The sequence below is a fragment of the Poecile atricapillus genome, chromosome 2 (assembly GCF_030490865.1).
Source record: "Poecile atricapillus isolate bPoeAtr1 chromosome 2, bPoeAtr1.hap1, whole genome shotgun sequence".
Taxonomy (NCBI): Eukaryota; Metazoa; Chordata; class Aves; order Passeriformes; family Paridae; genus Poecile; species Poecile atricapillus.
Genome location: NC_081250.1, coordinates 100,617,356 through 100,644,200, shown reverse-complemented (window position 1 = coordinate 100,644,200; position 26,845 = coordinate 100,617,356). Strand labels below are relative to the sequence as shown.

General features: G+C 40.8%; 1 protein-coding gene across 3 annotated transcripts; it reads right to left on the bottom strand.

Annotated features, from left to right (window-relative positions):
- Positions 1–6,463: 6,463 nt before the first annotated feature.
- Positions 6,464–26,839, bottom strand: FAM210A (family with sequence similarity 210 member A). Of its 3 annotated transcripts, none has more exons than XM_058831960.1 (5): positions 26,773–26,839; positions 13,296–13,403; positions 11,589–12,061; positions 9,384–9,495; positions 6,464–8,330 (listed from the first exon to the last, which is right to left on the bottom strand). In XM_058831960.1, exons 3-5 carry the CDS (start codon positions 12,035–12,037, stop codon positions 8,031–8,033), a joined length of 861 nt encoding a protein of 286 aa, XP_058687943.1. In that variant the 5' UTR covers positions 12,038–12,061; positions 13,296–13,403; positions 26,773–26,839; the 3' UTR covers positions 6,464–8,030. The 3 variants fall into 3 exon arrangements, with proteins under 3 accessions (XP_058687943.1, XP_058687942.1, XP_058687941.1); XM_058831959.1 differs by having other exon boundaries at positions 26,681–26,821; XM_058831958.1 differs by lacking the exon at positions 26,773–26,839 and adding an exon at positions 25,759–25,888.
- Between the last annotated feature and the right edge of the window lie 6 nt (positions 26,840–26,845).

Here is a 26,845-nt window from a genome sequence, read left to right as displayed (position 1 = left end):
GAGAAAGAGGGCATCTTTTTCATGGAGGCCAAAATGCCACCCTTGAGCCCCCGTCAGTGCCAACACCAGATCATTCCAGCTTAATTTAACATTTGCAGACATTATAGTGATTGACAGTTGAGTTGAGTGGAAAATTCCAGTTTAATCCTGCTCTGTGTGCCACAGACATGGGCTCAGACAGCTTGACCTACATTTAACCCCGGGCAGCAAGAAATTCTTAGGGGAAAAGAAAAAAGTCGTTTTCATCTCAAAGCAGTGAGAACATTCCCACTTATTACATGTCCCTGTGTATATGCATACACGTGTAATTGTGTTACAGTGCTGTGAATATTTCATGAGCTGAGCCAAGTTTGCCCTGGTTGGCTTTACTTGGTGAAGACATATAAGTCAAATATAAAGGCACAGGGTTGCTTGCATAGCCATTCAGCAGGGTTTATGGCAACAGCAAAAGGGATAGGAGCTAGTCCTTTCCTGACAGTGGGTTTAGGATTGTAAGTGTTGTAAAATTTGCTTATGCTGCAAACTTTATATCTCTTGGGGAAGAAGTTGATGAGCTGGTAACTTCAACTAATGTGTTGTCAGGAAAAGCCTAACAGGTAAGGCTTGACTGAGGGACTGCAGAGTCAGTCTGGTTTCTTTGACTCCCCTCCTTCTGCAGATCAAAGGTACTGATAGTGTCTGTTTTGGGAAGTTACTGGTGCAGTACTGGGTGTCACAGCTTTTCAGTGAGAGGTGCATTGGCAAACATGAAAAGCCCTGTGGCTGAGTGATAATTGCATTAACTACTCAGCATGCAAGCCCTCTCACCTTCTTCAGTCATGCTGTATATTATACCTATAGATAATATGCATGCTATCTCCAGCTATATGCTAAGGCAAACAGGCACGTTACTATAAAATTGTGCTCTGTCAGGGGAATGGCATCAGGTGCACTAAAATCACCATCTGACAGTGACACAGAAGTAAAGTGCCTGTCTGCAGTAAAACTGTATTCTAGAGTAAACCATGCAGCTGTAGCTTGAGTGCTACTTGTGCACTGGCACTTCTTTTTGAAGGAGATTTTCTGTATGTGGGTACATACTTATGCAGAGGTGTGAGGGCTAGTGCACAGTAATCCAGGAATAGAAAATACACTGTTAGCACATTAGGCAGAGCTTTGAGTATTCCTGGTATAAAATGACACTGTGTTCTCTTTATTTTCATGGTTTTTCTAATCTAATCCAGGATAAAAACTAAATTCAGGTATTTGGCTAACCGTATCATTAGTCATCAGATGGCCAAGGCTGAGAAATTTCCCTTTCTCCACTACAATTCATACAAAGGTCTATTTCTGCATTGAAACACAGCTGCCACATCTGGGAGGTAGCTGGAGGCCACAGCTGCAGGCAGGCACCTGTTTTTGGGAGGAAGGTGCTCCAAGGTGGCTTTCAGGCAGTGCCTGGATAAAGAGTCAGTGCAAATGCGCTGGTGGAAGTGGTTGACAGTTCCAGCTGAGGGTACTTGGCACCACTTACTGCAGAGTCTATTCAGCTGAAGGGCAAGTACAGCATCACTGCTCATCTCTGCCTTCTCTCATGTTCTCTCAGATCCACGTCCTTACAAGGTCTAGCAACTCTTTGCACCTATGAACAAATCCGTGTGAAATGACAACATAAAAAAGATGTGCAGTAAACTTGCAGCTTGTGTATTTAGAACCTAATGGTGGAGCTGGATTTTGTCTCCACCTGCTTTGTGACCCCAGATGGGAGGTCATCAGTAAGCACAGGTTCAAGGCAGTGTTCACAAGGAGCCTGTGCTGTCTCTCTGTGCCTGCTTTAGGTCACCAAGGGAGCCTACTGGAATTACCACTGCTGGATCTGTTCCACTACCAGCCTCCCAGCAGTACAGTTTGAATTCATATTAAATGTAGGATGCCAACTGCATTTCTTCAGCATAGCATTTCAAGTGGAAATTACATCAGTTTTACGACTTTATTCTGATTGTAAGAGTACATAAGATACTTGATTCAGCATTAGTTTGTGAGGAGGACACAGACATCCCATACTTGACTGGCAATGGAGTTGACTCGAGAACAGTGGCATGTTTGGGCATTATTCCTAAACAAGCCTGTGTTCCCTCCTCTGCAATTGTCCAATCAATTCATCAAACTCAAGCCCAAACTTAACACTACATGTTACCCTGTGGGCTTTTGAAATCAAAATGTATTCTTTCTACTTAAGAAGATCATAAAAATAGACAGCTAATTGCCAGGGGATAATTACAATTCTCTAATTATTATTGTTGCTGATGGTAAGTGATGAACAAGGATGAATGTGATGCAATGCCCTAAGCTAACACCCTGAAGAGGACACAATCAGAGGAATTTGTTTCAACTTTGGCTCTAGCACCATCCTGAGTCACTATTTTCGCTCTGGCCTGTTACTGGGTCACAGTTTTGGCTCCAATCCTGCCCAAAAGGCTCAGTTGCACCTTCAGCTTGGGCACTAATTTCAGCTGTGACTGGCTCTGGTCCTTATTCAGGCCATTATTTTGACTGGCCCCATTTTCACTCTTGCTTCAGCTCCAGCCATTGCTTAGGCCAAGATTTCAGCTCCTCTTGGGCTGAGACTTAAGCTGTTCCCCTGTCAGGCTCTGGCTTTTGTTCTGGGCGCATCTTGGGCCATGACTTTGACTCTAGGTCCTGCTCAATTCAACTTTGGCTCAATATTGAGCTGCCGCTTCCGCTCAGCTCCGTCTTCATCTGCAACTTTTTCTCCTGCCTGCTTCAAGCCAGTGCTTGCGTGCTAGCCCAGTGTTGGTCTTAGGTTTGACTCTGGCTGTGTATCACTCTTGAAGCTGGGCTCCAGCCCCTGCTCCTTGGTCCTGTCTCTTCATCTCCAACTTGGCATCAGGCTTCAGCTCTGGCCCCTGGCTGGGCTGTGATTTTGGTTCTGGTCCCATGAGGCCGTGACTGCAGGTCTGACCTCTGTTCAGGCTGTGAGTAGAGGTCAGGAGCCATCTTGGGCCTCTATCATGTCTCCAGACTCATCTTTAGCAATGGCCGCAGCTCCAGGATCCTGAGCCACAACTTTGATTCTGGTCCCATCTTGGGTCACGAGCTTGTTGCCAGCCTGACAGAGGGCTCTGACTCCAACTGGAGCTGGAGTCTACTCTTCTCCCGTGTCTACTCTGCCCCTGCTTGGTCTTTGACTCTCCTCTGCCCTTCTTGGATTGTGACTTTGGGTCCTGCCTGATATGGGGCAGCAACCTTGGCTCTGGTCCCACAAGGCTGTGACTGGTGCCAGATTGAGCTGGTAATCTCAGTTTTGTAGAGATACTAGAGTGAGACTTGATCTCCCATCTATGGCAGCAATTTGAGTTCTGGTTCACCTCAGGCTGCTGCTGCAGCTGTGGCTCAATACTGGGTTGAGATTTTTGCTTCAGGCCCATCTTTGGCCATAACTTTGGCTCTGACCATTGTTCAGGTGGGTCTGCCCAAGCTTTGGGTCTGACCCTTCCTCAGGAGGCTGAAATGACTTGGCCACTGTTTGGGCTGTGGCTTTGGCTCTAGCCCTGTCTTGGCTTGTGACTTTGTCTCCAGCCACATCTTCATCTGAAACTTTGGCTTAAGCTATTTCTCAGGCCACAAATTTGGCTTCATTTCCATCTGGGGCTCATGCTTTGGCTACAGACTGATCTCTGATTGCAGTTTTGTTTCTGGATTGGTATTGGTCTGTGACTTAATCTCTGGGCTGATATTGGCCAGATGCTTTGCCAACAGCGTGATGGTAGGTCACAGCTTTGGCTCTGGCCCTGATTGGGAGGCTATTACAGCTCTTATTTGGGCTGCTACTTCAGCTTCAGACCTGTGTCAGGCTGTGCCTTTAACTCTGGCCACCTCGCCATCCATGTTATTGTCTCTGCTTCTGATACTCAGTTGCAACTTTGCCTTTGGTCCCTGCTTGCTTCATGACTTCTGCTTTAGCCCATTTCAGGCTGCAACTTTTGCTTTTTGGGCAATGGTTTCAGCCCTGTTCCCTGTTCAATGACTGGAGGCTATTTTTGAGTGTCTTTGGCTCCTGTCCACTGTGAGACTGAGTTTGGCTCAGTTTTTGGAGCAGGGCTTCAACTCTGGTCCCTCCTCTAGTCCCTGTGAGGATCATGGCTTCTGCTCCAGTCCTGTATTGAGCTGTGACTTTGGCTCTGGCTGCATTTCAAGGCACAAGTTTGGCTCCAGCCCTCTGCCAGACCCTGATTTTAGCTCCAACCCTATCCTAAACTGTAACATCAGTGGTGGTGCCATTTTTGCTGCATCTTTGGCTCTTGCTCAATCTCAGGCCATGTCTGTGGCTCTAGCCGCTATTTGGGTTGCTAATTTGTTCCTTGTCATAGCTTGGGCTGTTACTTTGCCTCTGGGGGAAATCTTGGGCCATGGCTTCAGCTCTGGATGTAACTTTAGTTCCACTGCAATTTCAGGCCATGATTTCAGCTCCAGATGCATCTTGGGGCTCCGAGACAGGTCTGGCCTAATACCAGGTTGCTATTTCAGCTTCAGTATCTGGTCTGTGGCTGTGGCTAGGGCTGGATAGCAGGTTGTGGTTGTAGCCCCATATTGGTCTGTGGCTTCATCTCAGTGTCATTTCTGGGCATGATTTCAGCTCTGGCTCAATACTTGGCTGTGACTTTGATGCCTGGAGAGGTTACCTAGAACAGAAACTAGTAAGAGGAATAGTAAAAAGTAAAAGTAAGAGGAATAGAGGAGGTATTTATTAAAAAGGCCTTCAAAGGATACACCTTGAGCAGTGGAGCCCAAGGCCGAGGCTACATCCAAGATGGCCGTCAGGTCACAAGTTTTCACACTTTTGTAAGTTTGGTTTGGTTTGTAATTTGCATATTGGGGTTAATTGTCCAATTACAGCTTCACGTAATGAAGTCCCATCCTCAAAGTTTGCCCCCTCCCCCCCCCTCCCCCCCCAATGGTGACCTTGGTTCACAGGCTGGAAAAGGATTGCTTTGTCTAACTGAACTGTGAAGAGAACTTGATAGCACTCTATATGAAGTTCAGCATTATATACTAATGCAGTACAGAATCTGAAAAATATGAGAGCTAAAACTTTAGGCATCAACTTCAGTTCCTGCCCTATCTTGGACCACTATTTGCCTCCAACTCAAATTTGGCTCTGGTCCATGCTCAGACAGTGAGTGCCACAGCAGTCTGGGCAGCAACATAGGTTCTGGCCTCCATCTCTGGCCATGGCTTTGGTTCCAGCCCATCTTGGGTTATGAATTTTTGGCTCTGGCACTGCCTCAGACGGTGACTGTTGTTTTGTCCTGACATTGGGCCATGATTTTTGTTCCAGTCCTGGTAGGGATGTTATCTTAACTCTGGGCACACCTTTAGCTGCAATTTTGGCTCTGGACAGTGCTTGGGCTTTGTCTTCTCCCCATCTTGAGCCACAACTTAGGCCCCAGCCCAGTAGTGAGTTGTGATGTTGGCTCCGGCTCTGCACTGGTTTCCAGCTTCAGCTCCAGTCTCATCTTGGGATGTGATTTCAGATCTGCCCCCTGCTTAGACCTTAGCATCTACTCCAGTTCCATCCTGGGGCCCCAGTTTCAACAGACTCCTTGCTTTGATCACAGCATGTACTCTGGACTCATCTTGGGATGCCCAGTTGTGGGCCTTACTTTCATTCCCTGGGCAGCCCAGGAAACTCCCCAGGTGCTCTCTACACTAATGAGGCAGAGGTTCCATATAATTCCAATTTGAGAAAAGGTCGCCAGTACAACCAAGTATGTGACTAATTGTCACAAAAGCTCTCCAGGTCAGACTTCCAAAGTCCTGAAGATTTCCCCTCTCGCTTTGTATAAATGGATTCACATAACTCTATGCTTTGTTAATTGACATGCTGGGTGGAGGATATGGCTGTCCCAGAAACCCCTCAAGCTTCTCCATACTGCAAAATACACAGAGAAGGCACTTTGCAAGTCACTGTGAGCTGTTCCTACAGCTGCAGAAATGATCACTCAGGACAGTCAACTCCAAGTCAATCAGCTTTTGTACTTAGCATTAGCAGAGATGGATCATGTGAACACTGGAGGGGTCACAGGCCAGCTGGACAAGGAGAAGGGCAAGATGTGGTATAATGAACAAGTTGTAACATGTCTAAGGGCTAAAAACTCATTCTAGGACACCAAGCTGCCCCTGTGCAATCCCAGCCACATGTAAAGAGATGGATCCTGTGGGTTGCATTAAAGGGTCCCATATGTAGCCCCAGACTGAGAGTGACCATGCCAATATGACTTGGGCACATTCTGGGCTTTGCAGGGTTTTGTAGGACATGCGTAACACTGCCCCCAAAAGTGGGAAATCAGAACAAAAAACAATCAGAAGAATGTGTGAATGGGGACAGTATGGAAAAGCCCCCTAAAACAGAAAAACAAAATAGTATCTATTAACTCTAGTCCTACAGTAGTACTTAGCAGTATAAGAGTTCACAGAAATATTTTTTTTTAATAATATTTGTCAGAAACATGGCACTTTACATCTTCAGGTTGCTGAATATACAATGATTATTCCTCACAACATCCCTGTGAGGTAGGCATTAGATTGCAGTTACTATTTTACATGTGGGCAGAGGCAGAGAAGTATGCAATCAATCCTGCACAATTAAGTTAATGAAGTTCAACTCACTTAAACACAGAGAAGCGCTCAGTGACTTGAATGAAAACAGGACAGTGAGGCAGAGCTGATAACTTCACCAGCTGTACTTTTTTACTCCAGTCAATTGCAATGCTCAGGGTCCAACTCTGTTGCTTCCCCATATACCCCTGCAAAAAAGCACCTTTTTTAAACAACTTTACACATGCTGAGTTGCTACAAAGTAAGATCTGTAGTAGAAATAGGAAAAACACACTTCAATTTACCCCACATTTGAATAAAACTGAGAGACATTTGCCTGCCCAGCCAAATAGAACAGCTTCAACTTTAGTCCTTTATGACATCTGAGACAGCATTTCAGCCTTCAGGTATGAATAAGTGTTTGCTTGACTTAATCTAGGGGGAAAAAAGTTTGGTAGACTGTGATCACTGTCTCAGAAATCATGCTTATTTTAGTCAAATTGTTTTACTGAGGTCTGAGAGAGGAGGAAGAACTTTGAGGTTTAACTCTAACTTTCCATGTGTTTAAAAAGCGCCTCAGTATAGCAATTTCTCAAATAAAGCTTCTCTTTCAATTTTTTTTTTTGTTTCAGAAACGAAATATAGCAGGTTTGTAAACTTTTAACACAATGAACAAATCCTACTGTTTAATATACAATTATTGATTAATTTAATGACTTCGTACTGTAAATCAACTTGGAAACAAAGTATACTTGACAGTATGGCTCCTGTGATTAACTCATCTTCTTATAGCTTTCAGTTGAGATTTCTGAAGAGATGCACTGTTCAAGAAAGATTCATAGTCGCAACCTGTAAACCACTGCAGCCTGGCTGAAGCCAAGGAAGCCATTGTAATTAATTCCTGCTGAGTAGCCGATCCATCAATTGCTTCATGTGCAGTATCAGTCTCCTCCAAACTGAGAGATGATCACGACTGAAGAGGCTTGGGTCCATATTCTCTAAAAACCTAAACATACTGCTCTTCCCAGCAGAGAAATCTTCGTTATCATTTAATGGAAGGCTCAGTCTAGTGGAACCATGGCTGTGCACTATGATGGGAGAACAGAGTAGTGGCTTTTGGCAAAAATTGCCTTCATTTTGAGGAGGATGGTGTGGAAAAAAAAAGAGGGAAGAGTTATTGTTAACTTTATTATCAAGGGACATGTTAACTTTTAATCTGAGATTCACTTTTCCTTCTGTAAATTGAAATTTTGTCATAACCTCTTCCCAAAGGAACTTAAAATTTTAAATCCATGTAGCAAGTGTAGTCTCCAGACAAAGGGGGAAAAAAAATGGAAAAAAATAAAAAAAGCTCAGAAGTGCACTTTGCCTATCCTGCCTCACAAAGGGTTAAAGTGCTAAATTCAATATATCAAAAAAATTAAGCATCTCTCCTATTCCTTTATTTTTTTAAATGAAACTTTATCTTTGGTTTCTTGTAACTTCCCTGTAATTTTATCCTTTGTTTCCTCCATCTTCTCTGTAATTTTATCCTTTGTTTCTTCCATCTTCTCTGTAATTTTATCCTTTGTTTCCTCCATCTTCTCCGTAATTTTATCCTTCGTTTCCTCCATCCTGTCCTGTAGGTATTCCTTTACTGGTGGTGGTGTGGACATGTAGCCCTGCTTTCGTAGATATTTAACAGTGAAGGATGTTCCTCCCAAAGTCACAGTGTATCTGGCAGGAGTTGCAATCTTAAAGAAAGCAGAGAACACACCACATAGATAAAACAGGAAAATAACATCCAGCAAAAGCTATTTTTTTATGTTGAAAATTTATTTTGGCCAGTGTCAGATTCTAAAGATATATTCAATTTATAAGGGAATAAGCCAGTTTACAGCACATCCCCTAGAAATGCATACCTTTTACTTAAAGTATATTTTTTTCAGAGCCAGCAAGGGCATTAGACTTCCCTTAAAAAAACCGATCAACACATATCCTCCTGTGCAGCTTGTAGGACAAGCATTCGGCATCTTGATGCAATTCAGAACAGACTGCATGTGAACACTGAGCTTCTTCCAACACTGCCAGATCTCCCAGCTATAACAACATCTTTATATTTAACCATATTTATTTATTGGTCTCTTTTAGGCACAGGAAAAAATTGGAAAGAGTTGTACTTTCACATTTTGTTTGGGAAAGTAACCCCTTTGAAAACAGGCAAGAAGCATATCACTTTTGGAAACAAAACAAATGAGTGGCATGTACAGCAAAATACTGTACCTTGTTTTTGAATGGGCTGACATGATTCAAGTTTCCCAAACACAGACTTTGCACATATAAAGCAATAAAAGGAAACTCAAACCTGAATGTAACTAATTGACTTACAATTCAAATGGACAATGAAAATACTTGAGAGTGATGGACAACTAAGGGGAAGACAAAAAATCATCTAGGATAAAAATAACTGTACTTTTATCTGGAATTCAATGAGGTGTTTAGACTTTATCTCTAAACTTTGTCCCTGCTAATTATGTCAGAAGAATAACTTAATAACTTAATTGTCATCTCAGAGGGCTGCAACAGTTCTGCAGCAAAGAAGTTAATTTAGAAATACAGACAGACTCCTTGAAGGAACATAGAACACATATCAACTTGCATGGGACTATTTTTACCACAAAATGAATGCTTAAGTACATGTAACTATTGAAGAAAGCTAATTAATTCTTTCTGCTGTAAATAAGTAAACCCTGTTTAGTTCACCAGGCAAGACTTAGAGCTTATTTACAAACTATAATTATACTTACTTTATACAATGCATATGCAGTTAGGGCATTTCCACTCTGGGAATTTTTCAGTATGTCTACTATGCTGTGTGGTAAGCCAATCAACTCTAGGAATGGAACAACATTCACCCCACTAAAAAAGAGAAAAACATTGGTAACTTGAATGGGAATTTGAAACCTGAACAGTTATTTAGAGTACTATTTCTTTATTACAAAAACTTCGTAATTTGAAAACAAAATGCTTTTTTATCTAAGTAATTTACTTACAGGATTTATGTTTCTGACACGAAAATTATTATTCTTTTCAACATCTCAAAAGGTGACCCATTTATATTATCCCTGTTAGGTGGAATAGTTTCTAACTTACATGTGTCCCAGTTTATGTTTGGCGGTAAGTAGAAGTAATAGTGGTAAGACAGCTACTCAGGCTCCAGCTGTGCATGTTCAATTTCATGCTCTGTTTTGCCTAAAATTACCTTTTTTGTTTCTTTTAAAATTTCAGACAGTGTTCTCCATTCACTTCTAAATATATCAGATATAGAATGTGGCAAAAGAAAAGGAAGCAACATGTTACATGGACAAGACTTCAGGGGCTTTATGTTCAGTTGTTCTACTGTGTCAATATAAGAGGTCAAGATGGGTGGAGGGAACTCCTATCACAATTTCTTTCTATTTGAAATCCAGGGAAACACCAAAGGAGAACAGAAAGCTCATCTTTGTATTACAGAAGAAAGCTACACACAGTTACAGAAGATCTGAGTTTCCAGTATTTAGAGATTTTGTATTATTAGTACTATTATCCATTTCTATCTAATATTTTAAGCATTCTTCTGAGCATGCAATCACTTTAGCATTAGGAACAGTAACAGGCAATAATTTACCAACAGTTACTAGAACCTACAGTCTAAAGGCCTATTCCTAGAGTAGGAAATGGAGACCTAGTAGGAGCTAAAAGACAGCACTAACTGTGCCATTTCATAAACCACTGCTGTTTAGTCTCATATGACCAGTCATTCTGAAAGTTATTTTTCCACTTCAAGAGGTTGCTGCTCTTGTGGAAGCTTTGTTGTAATTAGTTTAATTAGTTTCTAGTTGAATATTTCAGTTGTTTTCATCTGCCAAATACCTACTTTAGCAGTAAGCTTTAGAGTTTCAAGAAAAGTAATCTTCACTCAATCTGAAATGTCTGGATGTAAGCATCAACCTGAATTAATCCAAAGCAAAATATTTTTAAAGCTCAAGACCTTTATTCCTCTGACATGAACTAAATTTAGAATGACATTTGGATCTATAGCTCCCAGAAAGGGCAATTATGCCAGCTGGTTAGAGTAACTAAAACAAACACTTGTCCAGTAAGGCATTCTGATGTCAGAGTTCCATCCTTGCCACCACAAACCCCTGTTGTTTCATGCTTTCTATTATTAAATATACAACACCAGCAGTCCAGAGATAAACATTTGCTCATATTTAGCAAACTATTTCCAGATAAATAAAACCTCTTTTATCCGAACTAGCAAACTAGCAGCTCATGATGTAATAGTTTTTTTCTGATAAATTTTCCAGATTGGTATCTAGTAACTAAAGGAAACTAAAATTAGAATACTTAGTTTATCTCTTTTTTTTCTTAAACACTCAAATATTCAATTTCCAATTAAAAGTATGGTATACAGTAGCAATTTTTTCAGTGGATGGCAGGAAAGACAGGAAACAGAAACAAAAAAGGAAGGGATAGACAGAGGTTGTGAAGAGCTAGGTGAGGTAAATCCATGAAGTGAAAACCCAGTGATGAGGAAGGACTGGGAATGAAGTGGGGAGGAAGTGGTAAAATACCCTGAAGTCCAAGGGCAAAAAAAAGAAAAGGTCTATAAAGATCTCAACTAGTCATTCATAATCCGGATTCCAAATCCCTATCTTTACCTTTTGAGAGGTTAATGAGAATTTCAATGCTGTTTATATCCATGAATCATTTTGAAAAGATGAATATTCCTTTAAATGTTAGCAACATACCTGGTACACAGCAACTGCATGGTAATAGTATGTACATGACACTCTCATGACTCCTATATACTTTCAATATTAATCTTATGCTTTAGTCAAAAATGTAGCCACATTTCTCTTTTAAATATAAAGGCACTTTTAAACATGCAACAATATTTTTTATGTCCTTTCACTAGTAGATCTCAATTCAACCAAGGTATTGGGCACTGCAACAAAGTATCTACTTACTTCATGGCTGCATAGTAAAAGGATCCAAACCATACAGTAGAAGTCAGAAGGTGCACTGGAATCATAACTTTGCCATACTGCTTAAAAGTTTTCTTGAATCTCTGAACAAGACTAATTGATTTATCTTGTAACGGATCAGGTTCTGAAGAATCTGACTCTGCAGGGCTCTGCTTGGGTGCATCAGTGGCTGAAGGCAAAGGATTTTTCTCTTCTGGTACTTTGTGAGAAGCATCTGCTGGCTGTGATGAAAAAGCAGTTTTCTTTGAGGCAAAGTGAACTCCACTTGCATGAAGACGTCGTTTGGGAGGGTCCAGTGCCAGAATCACTTTGCATCCCACATTAGACAACAGAGACTGTCCTTTTAAGCACTGAAAGACACCGGTACGAGAGAAGAACCAACATGTCCCGTGTGCTAGCTGAGATACAGAATGTAATAGATTCCGCTGCATTTTGATAAAGCGTAGATGAAATTTCTAGAAGAACAAGAGTAAACAAAATGCATTTCAATGGTGTGATTTCTCCTTGCTCCAATGTCACTTGAAATTCTCAAATTTTAAATGGCTTTCTATTCTACTTCAAAAAGGTTTTCCTTATCTTTCTTTGCAGAAATGGTTATCTTCCACAATTAAGGAAATAATTTTCTAATCTCTTCAGCATTCTGAACTAAAATAGCCCTTTCACTTAACATACTCTGCTCCTCACTGCTAAAATGATCACTCTACTCCAAAAGAACACTCTTAGGAATTTAATATTATCTACTGCTTTTATCTACATAACCCGGCACAGCCATTGAAAAGTTACCTTAAACTTCACTTAATAGTAGCATCTGATAACTTGAGTGACACTTTGAGCCTACATAAATGCATTATACATTCACTGAAGTAAGTGCAATTAAAATTTATTTTTGATGTCAATGCATTCTTAGTTTTGGTAAATTTTTTCATGTTCTATATTATTTTCAGTAGAAGCTCATACAATTAAAAAAAACCCAACAGAAATAATTATTAATAATCAAGCAATAGCCTAAATAGTAACAAATGTAACTATAACAGCCTGCCAGTAACACCTGTAAGGAAGGGGGAAGGTGCTTTTGAATGTCATATATTAACATGAGCAAAACTGAACTGCAATTTTCCAAATATTGCAATGCAAAGAGTATTTTAAAACTGTGGAACAAACCAGGTAACTTTATGATTTTGAATATTTACCAGTTACTCATGAAAGTTTGAAATAACTATTGAGAGCTTCCCCACAAAGAAGAATGGAATTTAGTTTTGTATGCACAGACATCAAGAAGTAATTTTTACCCCCCAAAATGTATGTTTTGAAATTGTGAAATACTTTCTCCTTTCCTTTATTCAGTGGTTTCAAGTTAGAAAACTAACATTCCTTCCCTCCCCTCCCAAAAAAAGTGATGCTGATTGATGTTACAAATGCCACTCAAGTTAGATATATTACAAGTTTTGTATATTACTAATGCTTTTTCATTTTTAATTATCACAACAATTCTTTATCCAAACTAGGAATCATTCAAGTTTAATTAAAACATCCTACATACTTTCACTTTACCTGTAGCCTTAGATATATGCTAGGTGCTTTAGTAGTGAATTCTTCTAAGCTGCAGAAAATGATCAATATTTCCTAACACATGAAGAAGTTAAAAAAAAAAAAAAAAAAAAGAAAAAGAAAAACCGAAACCATACATACCCTTTATTACTTTCTAGATGTGGTAAGGTTTGTATCTTCAAAAAGTTGCAACTCTTCCACTAGTTCTCCACCTTTCAAATATATATCTTGAACACATTGATGCCCCTGCTGAAGTGAAAAAAGGCACATTTAGAGAAATGGCAACAACAGCAAATTAATCCTATGAAGATTTATTTCTGGTCAGCCTGAAACCTTGCAACTGAAGAAGCTATTGGTGTAAATTCCTTTTTGAATACTGACATGCTAATGGGAGATTTTTTTCTGTGTAATTTCAGAAGTTCTGTTCTCTTCCAAGACAATAAAGTTTCATAATCTAAATGCATCTGTTGGAACATTCCTGCCTGTATGTTTTCTACATAGTTTTATGCTACTGTTGTTCTTGAATTAATGGCAATTACTAGAATTACAATGTTTGAGGTGGGGAAAAGAGGTATTCCCAGGTTTCAAACTCCCTAGGAACCTCTGCTTTGTTTGTGACACACACACACTCTTTTGTTGAACTCCTACTAATAGAAGGTACTCCATCAATGGGGAAAAAGGAACTTGTGTCTCTGTATAAGGAAGCAGTTACTCTGTCCTGTTGAGTCACAAACTCAGTGGGAGTTAAGAAGTACTGCTGCTGCTCATGGAGCAGTAAATCAGCTACAGGTACTGGCCCTCCACGACTCAGTTTTCTGTCAGACTTCACTGGAAGCAGCAATTGCTTGTGGTATCTCTTGTTTTACAAGAAACAGAGATTCTTGCTTACTTCTGAAATCCAAACGGAACTGCTTCTCAAAACAACAAGTACTGAAAACACTCAGCAAAACTCAAGTGTTCAGATGGCAGTCTGTCATATGCCAACTACTTAACTGATTTATAGAAATTATAACAACAAACTTGGAACATGGCAACTACATTCCTTGCCTATTGCCACTTACAGTTCTTTCCTGAGGACAACATTCTCCTCAGAGAACTGTTTTCTCTCTCACTAATAGTACACAGCACTGAGCATCTGCCCTAAGTAGATTTTCCTCAATATCCAGCCAGCAGACTCAGCAAAAGCCATCCATCTATGGGAATCTGGGGGCTCTTGAGTCAGACTTCTACTGTTCACTAGTACCCTATTAAAAAATACCTGTTCTAAACAAGCATTGTAAATTGTCACCATACAGCATGGGGGAAACCATAATTCTGAGTAATTTATGTAATTAATAGGACATTGTGTTACAATAGCCTTGGAAAGAGAACATTCTTCAGCACAGGACTAAGAAGCTGAACAAGCATTTCTGAATTTTTCCATTCCCTGGAGTGTATTTACAGTAGCCCTTCTCAGAGCACCATTTTTAGGTTTTGCATTCCAGCACTGTCCAAACACCTCTGACCCACTGCAGTGTCTGCAGAACACTGGGGGAGGAAATGGCTCCATTCTCCTAAGTGTGGGTCACCACTGTGTCCAGTGCTCATCGGGCAGCACATAGCACTGATGTGATCGGTAAATGAGCTTCAAGGCCTTTGCTCACCAAGTTATATGCACCATGTAAGACATAAAACAGAATGTCACCAATGGCTTTAGAGCAGACAAAGTTCGGGGCTATTACAAGAATTTCCATGACACTTTTTTCCCCTATAATCTCAGATGGACTTGAAAGTCATTAATTAAAGGCTTTTTTCTCCATGATGCATGACCTGGCAGGTCAAAAGGAATGTTATCCAAACATATACAATAGACCCTGAAAAGGTTTTGTACCTTGTAAGCAGTAAGTATGGTTCTAGCTGATATTCTGCACAACTGCTTACTGTTTGTTTCTCCACTTTAAATGTGGAGAAACACAATAGCTTGATAGGTAAGGAAAGACTAAGATATGATAGTGCTTATGTTTGAGAGAATAAAATGAAACATAATTTTTGAAACAAGGTTAAAATTTCCCTAATGACCTTTTTATGTTTCACACAGTTTTTCACTTCACTTATTTAAATGAACAAAGGAAAGACCTTTTGAAGCATTACTAATACACTGCTATCCAGATGCACTGGGATGAAGGAAGTATTATAATGGGTCCAGCATGACGTAGGAAAGGGACATGAATAGAGTAACAGATTAATACAGCATATACTTAGAAAATCCATTTTAAAGAAACAAGTATTTTTAAAGGGGTGATGGATGCAGCTGCTCAGTTGTTATACTTTAGTTACCTGGCTGAACAATGCAAACAAATCTTTAACAAGACAGATGAAGTGTATGATAATTATAGTTGGAGGTCCAAATAAATATGAAACTAGCTGTTTCATTCCTCTAAAACATGAGAAGAATACAGACAAACTTGTTGTTTAAGACAGTAAGTGAAAGGAAGTTCCTAACCCTGTGCACTCAACAGGCAGCAGGAAATATGTCAGCCTGTGGATTTGAGACACAATTTTCTTCTCTAAGTGTAATACTTCTCAAAAAAATGACTGGAGCTATACAAGCTATACAATTGCCCCTGTAACTTTAGGTTGCTAAAACCACTCAGATTCAAAGGAAGTCAGGACAGCAACCTGAATGTTACCCCATAACTGCACCTAGTGACTTTTGAAAAGCTGCTTCTTCATTTCAGTGTGTTTAACATCTTTCCTGCTGTTGCATCATGCTGCAAAGGTACAGAAAAGGAGAAGGAACAAGCCCCAGATACCAAGGTGGGAATGCACTTGTCTGTGGGGTGAGGGCAGGGGGAAATGTGTTTTAAAGCATCTTAAATGTATTTATTAATTTTCTCTTAAAAATGCCACACATTAAAAAAAAAATCTGTTAAGGACAGATATAACTCCAAGAATGTCTGCTTCAAGAATCCCATGTGACTGAAGAGATATTAGCTACAGAAACCATGAAATGCTATACAAACACTTAAGATACGGTCTCCTCTTGAGTACTGTCATATCCCAGCTAACTATTTAGTAGGATCTCCAGCAGACTGTAAAGTGATCTGTAGAGATCTTGGCTATTCAAGACAAACTCCTGGTTGGGATTCGCGGACATCCATTTCATTCCTGAAGGCACCCCGGTCTCATGGTGAGCTGTTAACAAGGCCTCTGACCATAAAGGGAGTGCTCTAGGGGCCTTTTAATGAAAAGTATAGATCAGCTTCTCATTGCAATGCTGGAGGTTTTGTTTAGGAAACTTCTGTAATTGTGTTATAATTCAGATCAGCTTTGGCATAAATCTGATATACTGCATCCTAGCTATTGTATTTACTTTCAAATGATAATAGGAAGTAGGAATTAGATTTGTTTTTTGTTCCCAAGGACAACAAAAGTTCAGGAATTTAAAATGTCACAGAGCTGGCTTATGACTGTCAAAAAGTCATGGGCTTTCGATGTGTGCTAACATTCTATGCAAAAAAACTACAGATCATCTTTGGAAAACACAAAAGCAACAAGCCTGGCCAACAAAGGTATGGCAAAGGCTGCTGTGGATAATTTACTGTTGGAAAGAGAAAACATGCCAGAGATGCAGTCAGATGAAACTTTCATCAGGATAATTTGTATAAAAATGGTTACCCTGTTAAAATTAATGTTTTTTGAGTTACCAGAAAAATTAAAATATGAGAAGTGGGGGTGCATAAAAGATGGCAAAAACTTTGGTGTTAAGATAATGGTAAAAACCTGTGTCAAGTTCTTTTGTAAAAGAGGTCAGAAAGCATCTGAGGGAATTGAGGGTATAGTATATGTAAAGAACACTGGATTATTTTCTCAGTTATACCAGAAACACTCTGGACACAATATGTAAATATGGATGACTTGAAAGCATTTTCACTTGTTCTATTACTGTTTAAAAAAAGAACATTAATTATACCACAGGAGAGTTCCCAATGAAAATCCATGAGCTTTTTCCACTCCCAAGGCACCTTTCTATGGAAACAGAGAATTAATTTACATTCTTGTCATATTTAGTGTAAAATCTAGAAAACTCTGAGGACTGTCTGTGGCAGACAGAGTAGAATTTTGAAAGGAAACAAACCAAGTTTTCAGAAATCCTTCTCAACTCATCTTTCAGGCTGCATAAACAGGAAATACAGAGATCTCATCCAAGCATCTAAGTTTAATAAACAAGACCACCATATTGCTTACATTTTTACTAAACATAATAAAAAATAAAGAAAAAACCTAAAGCTTGTTTCAGATTTAAATTGTTCTTTTCAAGAACTCATTGACAGTGTATATATATATGTAAACAATGGATTTTGCCAAGCTTATAAGTCAAAGTAAGAAAATAAGAAAACTACAACTGAACTGAAAGCATATATGGTTGTCAAAAAAATCTGGGAACATATTTTAAAATCATTGTAAGACTAGTGCAATACATGCAAAACATTGTTTTCCTTAAATTCAACATAAAACTATAAACCTCTTGGAAGCTGCTAAGGGTTGGCACAGCATGAAGTCACTAACCATGGATAGGAAAGCGGCAGTGCATAGGGACTTTTTATGCTTTGTATTAATACTCTGAATGTACCAATGAACATTTAGAATTTCTATTTTCATCTTTACTGCTTTTGCAGTGCCACTCAAATGATGTTATTCATTCTAAACTAAGAAACTTACTTATAATTTGAAGTTTGGGCATCATTAGCTGTTTTGTCTACCATTCAGAACTGTCTGAAAATATGGGACCACGTTTTAGGTTAAAGGGAATAATGCACAATAAATCAGTGGAATTTATTTAAAACTTGGTAAAATCATGTTGAAACAAATAAAAGACTAAACTGTTGCAGAAAATTACCCTAAAGCATTAGCCCCACCCTACCTTTATACTATTTTCACTTAGTAAATGCTATGCTATAATATTTTTAATTGATCATATTATTATAATTCAATACTGTTAAGTGGAGATAAGCTAACAACTTTGTTACCCTTATTTTACCTAAACTACTCTTCTTGCTAAAATACCCTGAGCAAAATAAAAAAAATAAAATGAACTTTTCCATGGTCCTTACACACTAAGTAATCTTCACTGCTACAATCTTCTGATATCCAATTATTAAAAAGGACAAGAAGAAGCAGCTTTAGGAAGAGTAAAAGACATTGCAGACATGTATAAAGTCTGCACACTGGATTCAAAAGACAAATAAAGCAGGAGAATGTAACGCAATACCTGTGTGTTGAATTATACATCTGGAATGCTAAACAGGAGCCTTAACAGCTGATCTGCACAGAGTCAGTATGGCCATGGTAACTCCATTTTCCTCTGTGATGTAAAGTACTGGATCTTAAGACTGCATGTAGCTGACCATGATATGAAAACGTGAGTGTTCTCTCTCAAATGCTTCTAAAAGAAACGATCACAATCAGACATAGTGCTTTCTGCTCTTCAGAACTGTTTTTAATAACTGGTGCTATTCCATCTGTTATTGCTGGTTCCTTCTTTCACAAGTTTCGTTCTGCCCTCTACTGAATTTTTATATAAGTACAACTCATGCTAGTACTACAAAAGGTTTCTGCTCTCTATGATTCCATCCAAGAAGTGTTGCTGGATCATTCTCTATATTAGTTCCAGAGCCTTTCAGATTATAAGCACATGTCAAGGAAAAACTTGGCTTTTAAAGTGCTATCTAGTTTGATTTGTTTTTTTGTCTATTTTTCACTCCACAGACATGTCTGCAATAAGCAAGGTAGAGAAGTTATGCCTATAGATCTTAACTAAGCTTAAAAATAGGCATATTATACATCTATGTTAAAAAAGGTCAAAAAAGCCTTATGTTACTTCAAAGCAGGGCCTGTATTCATCTGCTGCTTCACACTACCTTCTACTTTAGGGTAATGATAAAAATAAGATCCGATTCTCTTTCCATAACACTTAGGTAATTCAGAGTTCAACTTTCTGAATACCAACAGCTTATTCTGTCCTTGTATCTCCCAAGGTATCATTAGTTCATTCCTCCTAAAACACTTGTGGTTTTTCTTTCAGAGGGTTTTCAGCCCCAGGGCCCTTGACATGCAGGTGTAGGGGCCTTAGAGGCATGGGTGTAGTGGTGCAGTTTACAAAGCAGTGGAAAGCTTCTACTGGATAACTAACAGGGCCTGGAAAGGGACTTCACATAAGCAAGCTTCAGGTCTGCAGTTCCCTGCATATGACTGTGAACTCCCTCAGAAAAAAAACCAACCCACAACTGAACTGATGAGGGGTTAGATGCTAAAGCATGAACGAACACACAGACCAGTTTTCTACACTTTATCAAAACACTGTTTGAGAATCACTTAGGATCTTCCCTCTCAATAGTACATTGTATTTTATCTGATAAACTCCTTACCTCTTTCAACTGCCACTGAGCATTTCAAGTGTTCTGACTCTACACTTTTAACACACGCTGAAACACATTGGAAATATAGTTATTAGTTCTATGTTCACAGCTCAGATACTTCTTTCATGATGAATTTCAGAGCTGCCATGCACATCTCTTCACTAACAGAGTCATCAATAGAAGTCAAAAGATTGCTGCCAAAAACTGAACTCTTGCTCAAGACTTCCTGCTACTTGCAACTTGGACTCTAGTAGCCAAGCTCATTTTTTAATTCATAGTTTTTCTGGTCACTCAGCACTTCACTGATATAGACAATGTGGATTATAATAATGCATTTTTAAAGTCTCTGGAATTGTAATAAAAGAATTGTTCATGAAAAATGTAATGAAACAATTAGAGACACACTGCAGATACAGCAACTTTTACTGAAACAGATGGTGCTAGCACAAATAAAGTTCAGCCTTTTTGCCCAGATCTGTTGGGTTTGTGCAGCAAGGTGGAGGGTGGGCTATAGGGGTGGTTTCTTAGAGAAGCTGCCAGAAGCTCCAAGAGAGACTCACTGCTGGCCAAGGCCAAGACCATCAGTGATGGTGGTAGAGCCTCTGGGATAACATGGCTAAGAAGGAAAAAAAAATTCTTGTACAGATGTAATTGAGGCCAGGGAAGAGCAGTGAGAACTTGTGAGAGGAACAGCCCTGCAGACACCAAGGTCAGTGAAGAAGGAGGGAGACGTGCTCCAGGCACAGGAGCTGAGACTAGCCAGCAGCCTGTGATGCAGACCATGCTGAGGGAGCTGTGTACCTGCAGCCCACGGAAGTCCCAAGAGGAACACAGATTCAGCTGCAGCCTGTGAAGGACCCCACACCAGAGCAGGTGGATGCCAGGAGTAGGCTGTGACCCTGTAGGAAACCCACACTGGAGAAGATCCTGTAAGGACCTGAGGCAAGAGGAGTCCATGATAGAGCAGGTTTGCTGGGAGGACTTGTGATTCCATGGGGGATCCTTGCTGGCAAAGGCTGCTCCTGGAGGACTGCACCCAGTGGAAAATGGCCCACACTCGAGCAGTTCATGAAGAACTGCAGCTCATGGGAAGGATTCATTGGAGAAGTTTGTGGAAGACTGCCTGCCATGGGAGGGACCCCATGCTGCAGCAGGGGTAGGAGTCCTCTCCCTGTGGAGGAAGCAGGGGCAGAGACAGCATGTGATGAACTGATTGTAAGCCTCATTCCATCCTTCTGTGCCACTAAGAGGAAGAGTAGGGAGGTAATGGGGAGTACAGTTAAGCATGGTAAGGATGAGAAGAATCAGGAAGAAATTTTCAGGATTGGTTTTACCTCTTATTTCTGTACTCTGATTTGATTTGTAATAAAATCAGTTAATTTCCCCACACCGAGTCTCTTTTGCTCATGACAGCAAGCAATGACTGATCACTCCCTGCCCTTACCTCAACTCAAGAGCCTTTCACTGTATTTTCTTTTCCCTGCCCAGCTGAGGAGGGGAGGGGTAGAGCAGCTTTAGTGGGCACCTGACATTCAGCCAGAAGCAAACCACCAAACCAAACCACAGAATATGACCATATATTCAAATATAAGGTATTCATATACTTTACCTTGACTAATTATAAAAGACATTTATTAGGAATATATTAAAACCTAGATCTTAGAATCAGCTTTGTACAGCCTTCTGCCTCACCTTCCACAGTAACTACCAAACCTGTTTCCTTTCTAGCCTTGATAAATGCCATTTTTGCCGCCTTGGATCTTTACAGGTCTTCCTCACTGTTGTGTTTCTTCTTTCCATAACCCAAAAGCAAGCAATACTACCATCTGTAATAATACATTATGTGCAAATTATATTATGTAATAATTTTATATGACACTTAAAACAACAACCTTGAAGTACCAAGTTTTTTACTCATCAAATTAATCCAAAATGAATTAATTCATCCAAATTCATCCACTCTAAAGATGTCCGAAAAACATTTTCAAGGAAGAACTCTGAAGCCTTACAATTAGAAACAAAGTAGGAATAAAAGTAAACCAGCATCAAACTAGAAAAAAAATCCCAGCTTCCGTAAAAACAGAACTCACAGTGGAAGCACTGGGTTCAAAATTTTTTCTTTTATTCTCTCACCACATTTATTTCACACTTTCAAACATTGAAAAGCTGTCATTTTTCCCTGCAAAAAATACAGAACGTTCATCTTTCAGCAGAATTACTGTTGGCAGACATTCACTTCCAGTATAAATCTTTTCTAAATATTCAAAGTAAGTGTTGAATTCTCTGTTGTGAATTCAAATTTCTCCATATGGGGAAATATGTGCAGTATCAATCAGAATATCTTGAAAAATTATGTGTGAAGAGGCTGATCATAACATTTACAGAATACACACACACACACACTCAAAACCACAGTCTTCATCTAATTTTCAGTAAATGCTATTCCCAACAGCTCTACAAATGAATATGAACAGTTCTTATGAAAGAAGTATTATTTTTATTAAGGTCTCTATACCTGAGTGGCTCAACCTTCTTGCCCACTATTCAATTTACTACCTTACACAGCACTTCTTGCACAGAGGACATGAAAACAAGATGACACCAGTGTCTGAAAGTGCATCAGATTCAGAGATCTGTGTCTTTACACCAGAAGGAGCTCAGATGACACTTCAGTATTAGAACTAATAACATTCCTATTCACAGTCTGAAGCAGCAACATTACAACACTGCTGTATTCAGATTGAGAGAGGAATCCTGTGACTGCAACACTGCAACCTTTGCAAGCACACTGCTTTCTGCCAGATGTCATCAACAAGGCCCAAGACTTGTGGCTCAGCATGGAAACATCCCTCATCAGAAAGTACTATCCTATGGTCTGAGACAGCAGGAAGCAAAGGATGCCATCTAATTTTAACATCAGCAAAACAATATTTTAAATCCAGAATATATTAAGAGTGAATAGTTAGTTGCCTGGTACACGCTGGGGCTAAGCACTACCACTGCAGTTAAAGGCAAGTGCTGTCGCACTTTACTAAAATCTTTTACCAGCCACTTTTGGAAGAGACTCACTGAATTCCTGTGAAGCCACTCATGCGTTTTTATTTCCAACCAAAAAAATTCATCCACTGGAAAAAAAGCAACTGATCTGTTTTATAATTTGTTTATGAGCACCTGACTGTATTAACCACCATTCCCTTCCCCCATCCCCCTCCTCAACGAAAACTTCCGCAGACCTAAGGAGCTGCAGGTGATCATCTGCTGCAACATTCTACAAAGCCACAATCACAGCCACACAACTTCTTGTTTTGTTTACATAAGAACTGTTACACGGGGTCAAGGTCAATTCTCAGGACAAGATAAAACAGTAGATGCAGGGAATTAAAATTTATAGCCCAGCTATGTGTCACTTTCATTTTCTGATGTGCACAAACAGACCACTACCATTCAGATGAATCTGTTTAGCAGGGGCAGGGTCATGTCTGGAAACGTAACAAAATATGTGGCTTGTTTGAAGAGGATGAGAGGAAAATGGAGTGATGGAAGGCACTGGGCTACAAAGGGTTGGAGATTTTTAGAGGAAGCAGAAAGACAGACTAAATCCTGTTGTGTAATGCCAATGCCTATAAGAAGATGTGGCTTCAGTCCTTACCAGAGAAAAGGTCCTTGGTAGGCACACCACTCTGGCCTGCCAGCACCTGCTGAAATTGTCATTTTCTGGACAAAATTTAATATCAACAAAGTGTGTTGGACTTAACATTGGTCCAGTGCTAACTTAATACTTAATGGTTAATTAAGTGGTTAATATCACTTAATACTGATACCTTCAAGACTGAACTAAATTTAGAAAAGTAGAATCACAATAGATCATAAGGATTTTTTAACTGAATAATAATTATTTACTCTCACTGGAATTTTATTATAGCAAGAGACACAAAGAATGATGTGTGTTTTTTAGAAGTGTCATGATTCAAGATTCAAAAATTAAAAAGTTCTGTAACTTGAACAGTGCTCTTTGTTGTTGTTATTTTCACACTGCACAATTCATTGTGCAATTCTCAAGTCAAAGAATCTACTACAGGCACATAACAGTCAATAAAAATCTCTGACCCTGGGTTTGATCCTTGATCTAAAGTGATGGAACTAGGTAGTTACCTCTCAGAATATCAAGGTAAAATCCTTATGATCTGTTTTGATGACCCCTGGCTGTCCAGGAAGATTTCCATCAGGTTTTGGGCCCAGGTCTCAGTCCTTTCAGTGATTTTATTCCATTCCTAATATTGAAATATTGATGATGATGAATTTGCTTCAGCATCTAATTTTGAAAATAAGTTCATGTTCAACTATCTGATTTAACACCAAGAATAACTGTGTTGGATTGTCTTTCCAGTCTGCAGGACTAAACTCATTACAAGCAATTTGCTGAGATTCCATTAGCAGTTTTACATTTTTAAAAATCAGTCCACTTCCTGCTCTTGTTGTCAAATTTCTCATGCCCTTGTCTTTAAGATTAGAAAAAACTCCCTACAGATCCAGAAATGTGCTAAGATGCACACTGAAGGCTCTTATCTGACATTAAGGGACATCAATAACTCCCTGTCTTGCAAAAATAAACTTCAGTTTCTAAGCAATACCTATGAGCATACACACAGAGCTGGGCTGGTTTACCTGCAGAAAAGACCAGCAGAAGAACTACATAGAATCTTTTAGAAACCAAACCAGATCAAAACTTTTCTTACAGCTGCTAAAGCCTATGAAGCAGACCTGTAGACAGTCACACCAGACAAATCTTTAACTTCTTACATTCCTTACATACTCCTTAACAGTCTGAATTTACCTACTCAGTTTTTGCCATGTGCAAGCCGCCTGATATCCACCTACCCAAATCATCAAATTATTTTTTTTTTAATTCCCTGATGGAAGTGTTTCTTAGGCAGTGAGTGCAATTAAGTAATGCTTCCACAAAGGTCAGTCATATCCTTTTTACCTCAAACAGCCCTTGAACAGAGAACGAGATAAACACCTGTTGTCACCTCCATCGATGGTAGGGACATACTATCCTCTCTGCATGCAATTCCCTCATTGAAGCAGCTGCAAGTCATATAGGCACAGGCAACAAAACGCATTCCAAACGTGAAACCTGTGCCCTATCTCTTTCCAAAGCAGCAAAACTTTGGCAAACCGTTTCATGTTTATACTTGTAACAGCAATGACATCTTGGGGCAAACTGAGGAACACTTTCAGTTTAAGAACTGGCTTTGGTAAGGAATTCTAGGACACTTCATGTACTACTGTCCAAAGTAATGTTCTCTCTTTCAGGACAGTTTGTAGTGGGGGTAGACATCAGTGAGGCTGAAGTATAGTTTGTAATAGCTGACATAGGTCCACGTTTCACTTAAAAGCCTTAACAAAATAGTGATGACTTCTCTGTCTGACTCCCTGGACATACTTAATTAACAGGAGCAGACAGACAATAAAACACTTGGACAGCCACTTCAAACTTTCTGAAAATACAAGATATAGGCAGGTCTAGGAAGAGAACCCCCTTAAGGGGCATAAGCCACCTGCAGTCCTTCAGTGGTAACATAGAACCATGGGATATGCTGACTTGGAGGGGATCCATCAGGATCATCGAGTCCTACTCCTGGCCTTGCACAGGACATCCCAAGAATCACACCTTGTGATTGCGGCTATTGCCAAACGCTTCTTGAACTCTATCAGGCTGGTGCTGTGATCGCTTCCCGGGATGGAGGAGCTCCACTTCCAGTGGAGCCTGCTCCAGTGCCAACCATCCTCTAGGTGAAGAGCCTTTGCCTAATATCCAGCCTGAACTTCCTCTGACGGTTTCGTGCCGTTCCCTTGGGTCCTGTCACTGACACCGGGAACCGGGGCCGGCGCAGTCCTTCGTGAGGAAGTCACAGCCTGAGATCCCATTCCCATATCCCCTCCTTTCCACTCAGATGCTGCAGCACCAGCCCACCACGGAACAGGCAGGCCCATCCAGCGTCACCTCCCTCCCAAGAAACGAATCTCCCACCCCACTTTCTTGTGTCTAGGCCGATATCCTTCAATGCCAAACAAGGCGGACTCGTCAAAGGGAAGGCAGCCGGAAGGAAGGCGCGCGCAGCCCAATCCCCCCAACAAGCCGGGGCGGTGGGGGATCCGTCCCGGTCCCGCCGCTCCCGCTCCCGCCCCCGCCGCGCGGGTACCTCGTGCCGGGCCCGCGCCGCTCCTCAGGGGCCCCGCGAGCCTCGGGCACGCGCCAGGGTCACCAACGGCCGCTCCCGTCACATCCCGCCCCCCCCCCCCCCGCTCCCCGCCCGCCCCGCGCAACGTGCGGCGGCGCCCGTCCCCACCATCACCTTCAGGCCCAGCGGCGCTCTCCCACTGCGCAGGCGCGAGCACCGCCCCCTTCTCGCACGGCCCCCTGGGACTCGTAGTCCCTCTGCCCTGGCTCTGACTCCGCCACCGTCCACAGAACCAAGGTTGGAAGCGACCTTTAAGACCACCCTGTCCAATCGTCAATTCGGCACTGCCACTGTGCCCCCCTAACCCAAATCACACAGCACCAGATCCACACGTCTCTTACACACCTCCAGGTGTTGCCATTTAATTCAATAAAATGCAATATTAAGATAGTAGCAAACGTTAACAGTTAGCATTAGTTGACATTAGTAGTAGTTATGCTAAGGCTTGGTAGGCCGCACGTAACCTGCAGATGAACTGTATAGCAGATATTGCAATGTAAGCAGTGTAACTAGGAGATAATCTAAGGAATGTACCTGTTGGCAGAATTTAAAGGTTAAAGAGATAATCGTACCAAGTAGTGAAAGTTTGTGATGATGAAGAAATCATGTAGAAAACATATAAAAACCCTGTGATTTTTCTGTGAAATGGGGCTCTGTCTTTGGACGCTAGTCCACAGGCTCCCGGGCCCTCAATAAAGCACCGCATAAACGACTTCGGTTGTTTGTGTTTTCTTCGGATCGGGCAACACAGGGAGGGTGACTCCACCACCTCCCCTGGCAACCTATTCCAACGCCTGAGCATCCTAACAGTTAAGGCCATTTCCTCCGGTCCTCTCAGCGCAGGCACGGTGGAACAAACTGGTCTCAGCTCACTGACTACAACCTCCTGCCAGGCAGTTGTAGAGAGCGATGACGTCCCCCCCGAGCCTCCTCTTCTCCAGGCTAAACAACCCCCGCCCTCCAGCCGTTCCTCACACGACACCGGCCGTGCCGCCGTGTTTTGTCCCGTGCTTTTCCCTGCGGTCCATCCCAGGAAGTGACGTCCACA

Coding starts and splice junctions, on each gene's coding strand:
- FAM210A (XM_058831960.1), bottom strand. CDS start 12,037: ATGCAGCGGAATCTATTACATTCTGTATCTCAGCTAGCACACGGGACA. Junction 9,496..11,588: donor TTTTACTATGCAGCCATGAA/GTAAGTAGATAC, acceptor TCTCTTTTTTAG/TGGGGTGAATGTTGTTCCAT. Junction 8,331..9,383: donor CTGCATATGCATTGTATAAA/GTAAGTATAATT, acceptor GCTTTCTTTAAG/ATTGCAACTCCTGCCAGATA.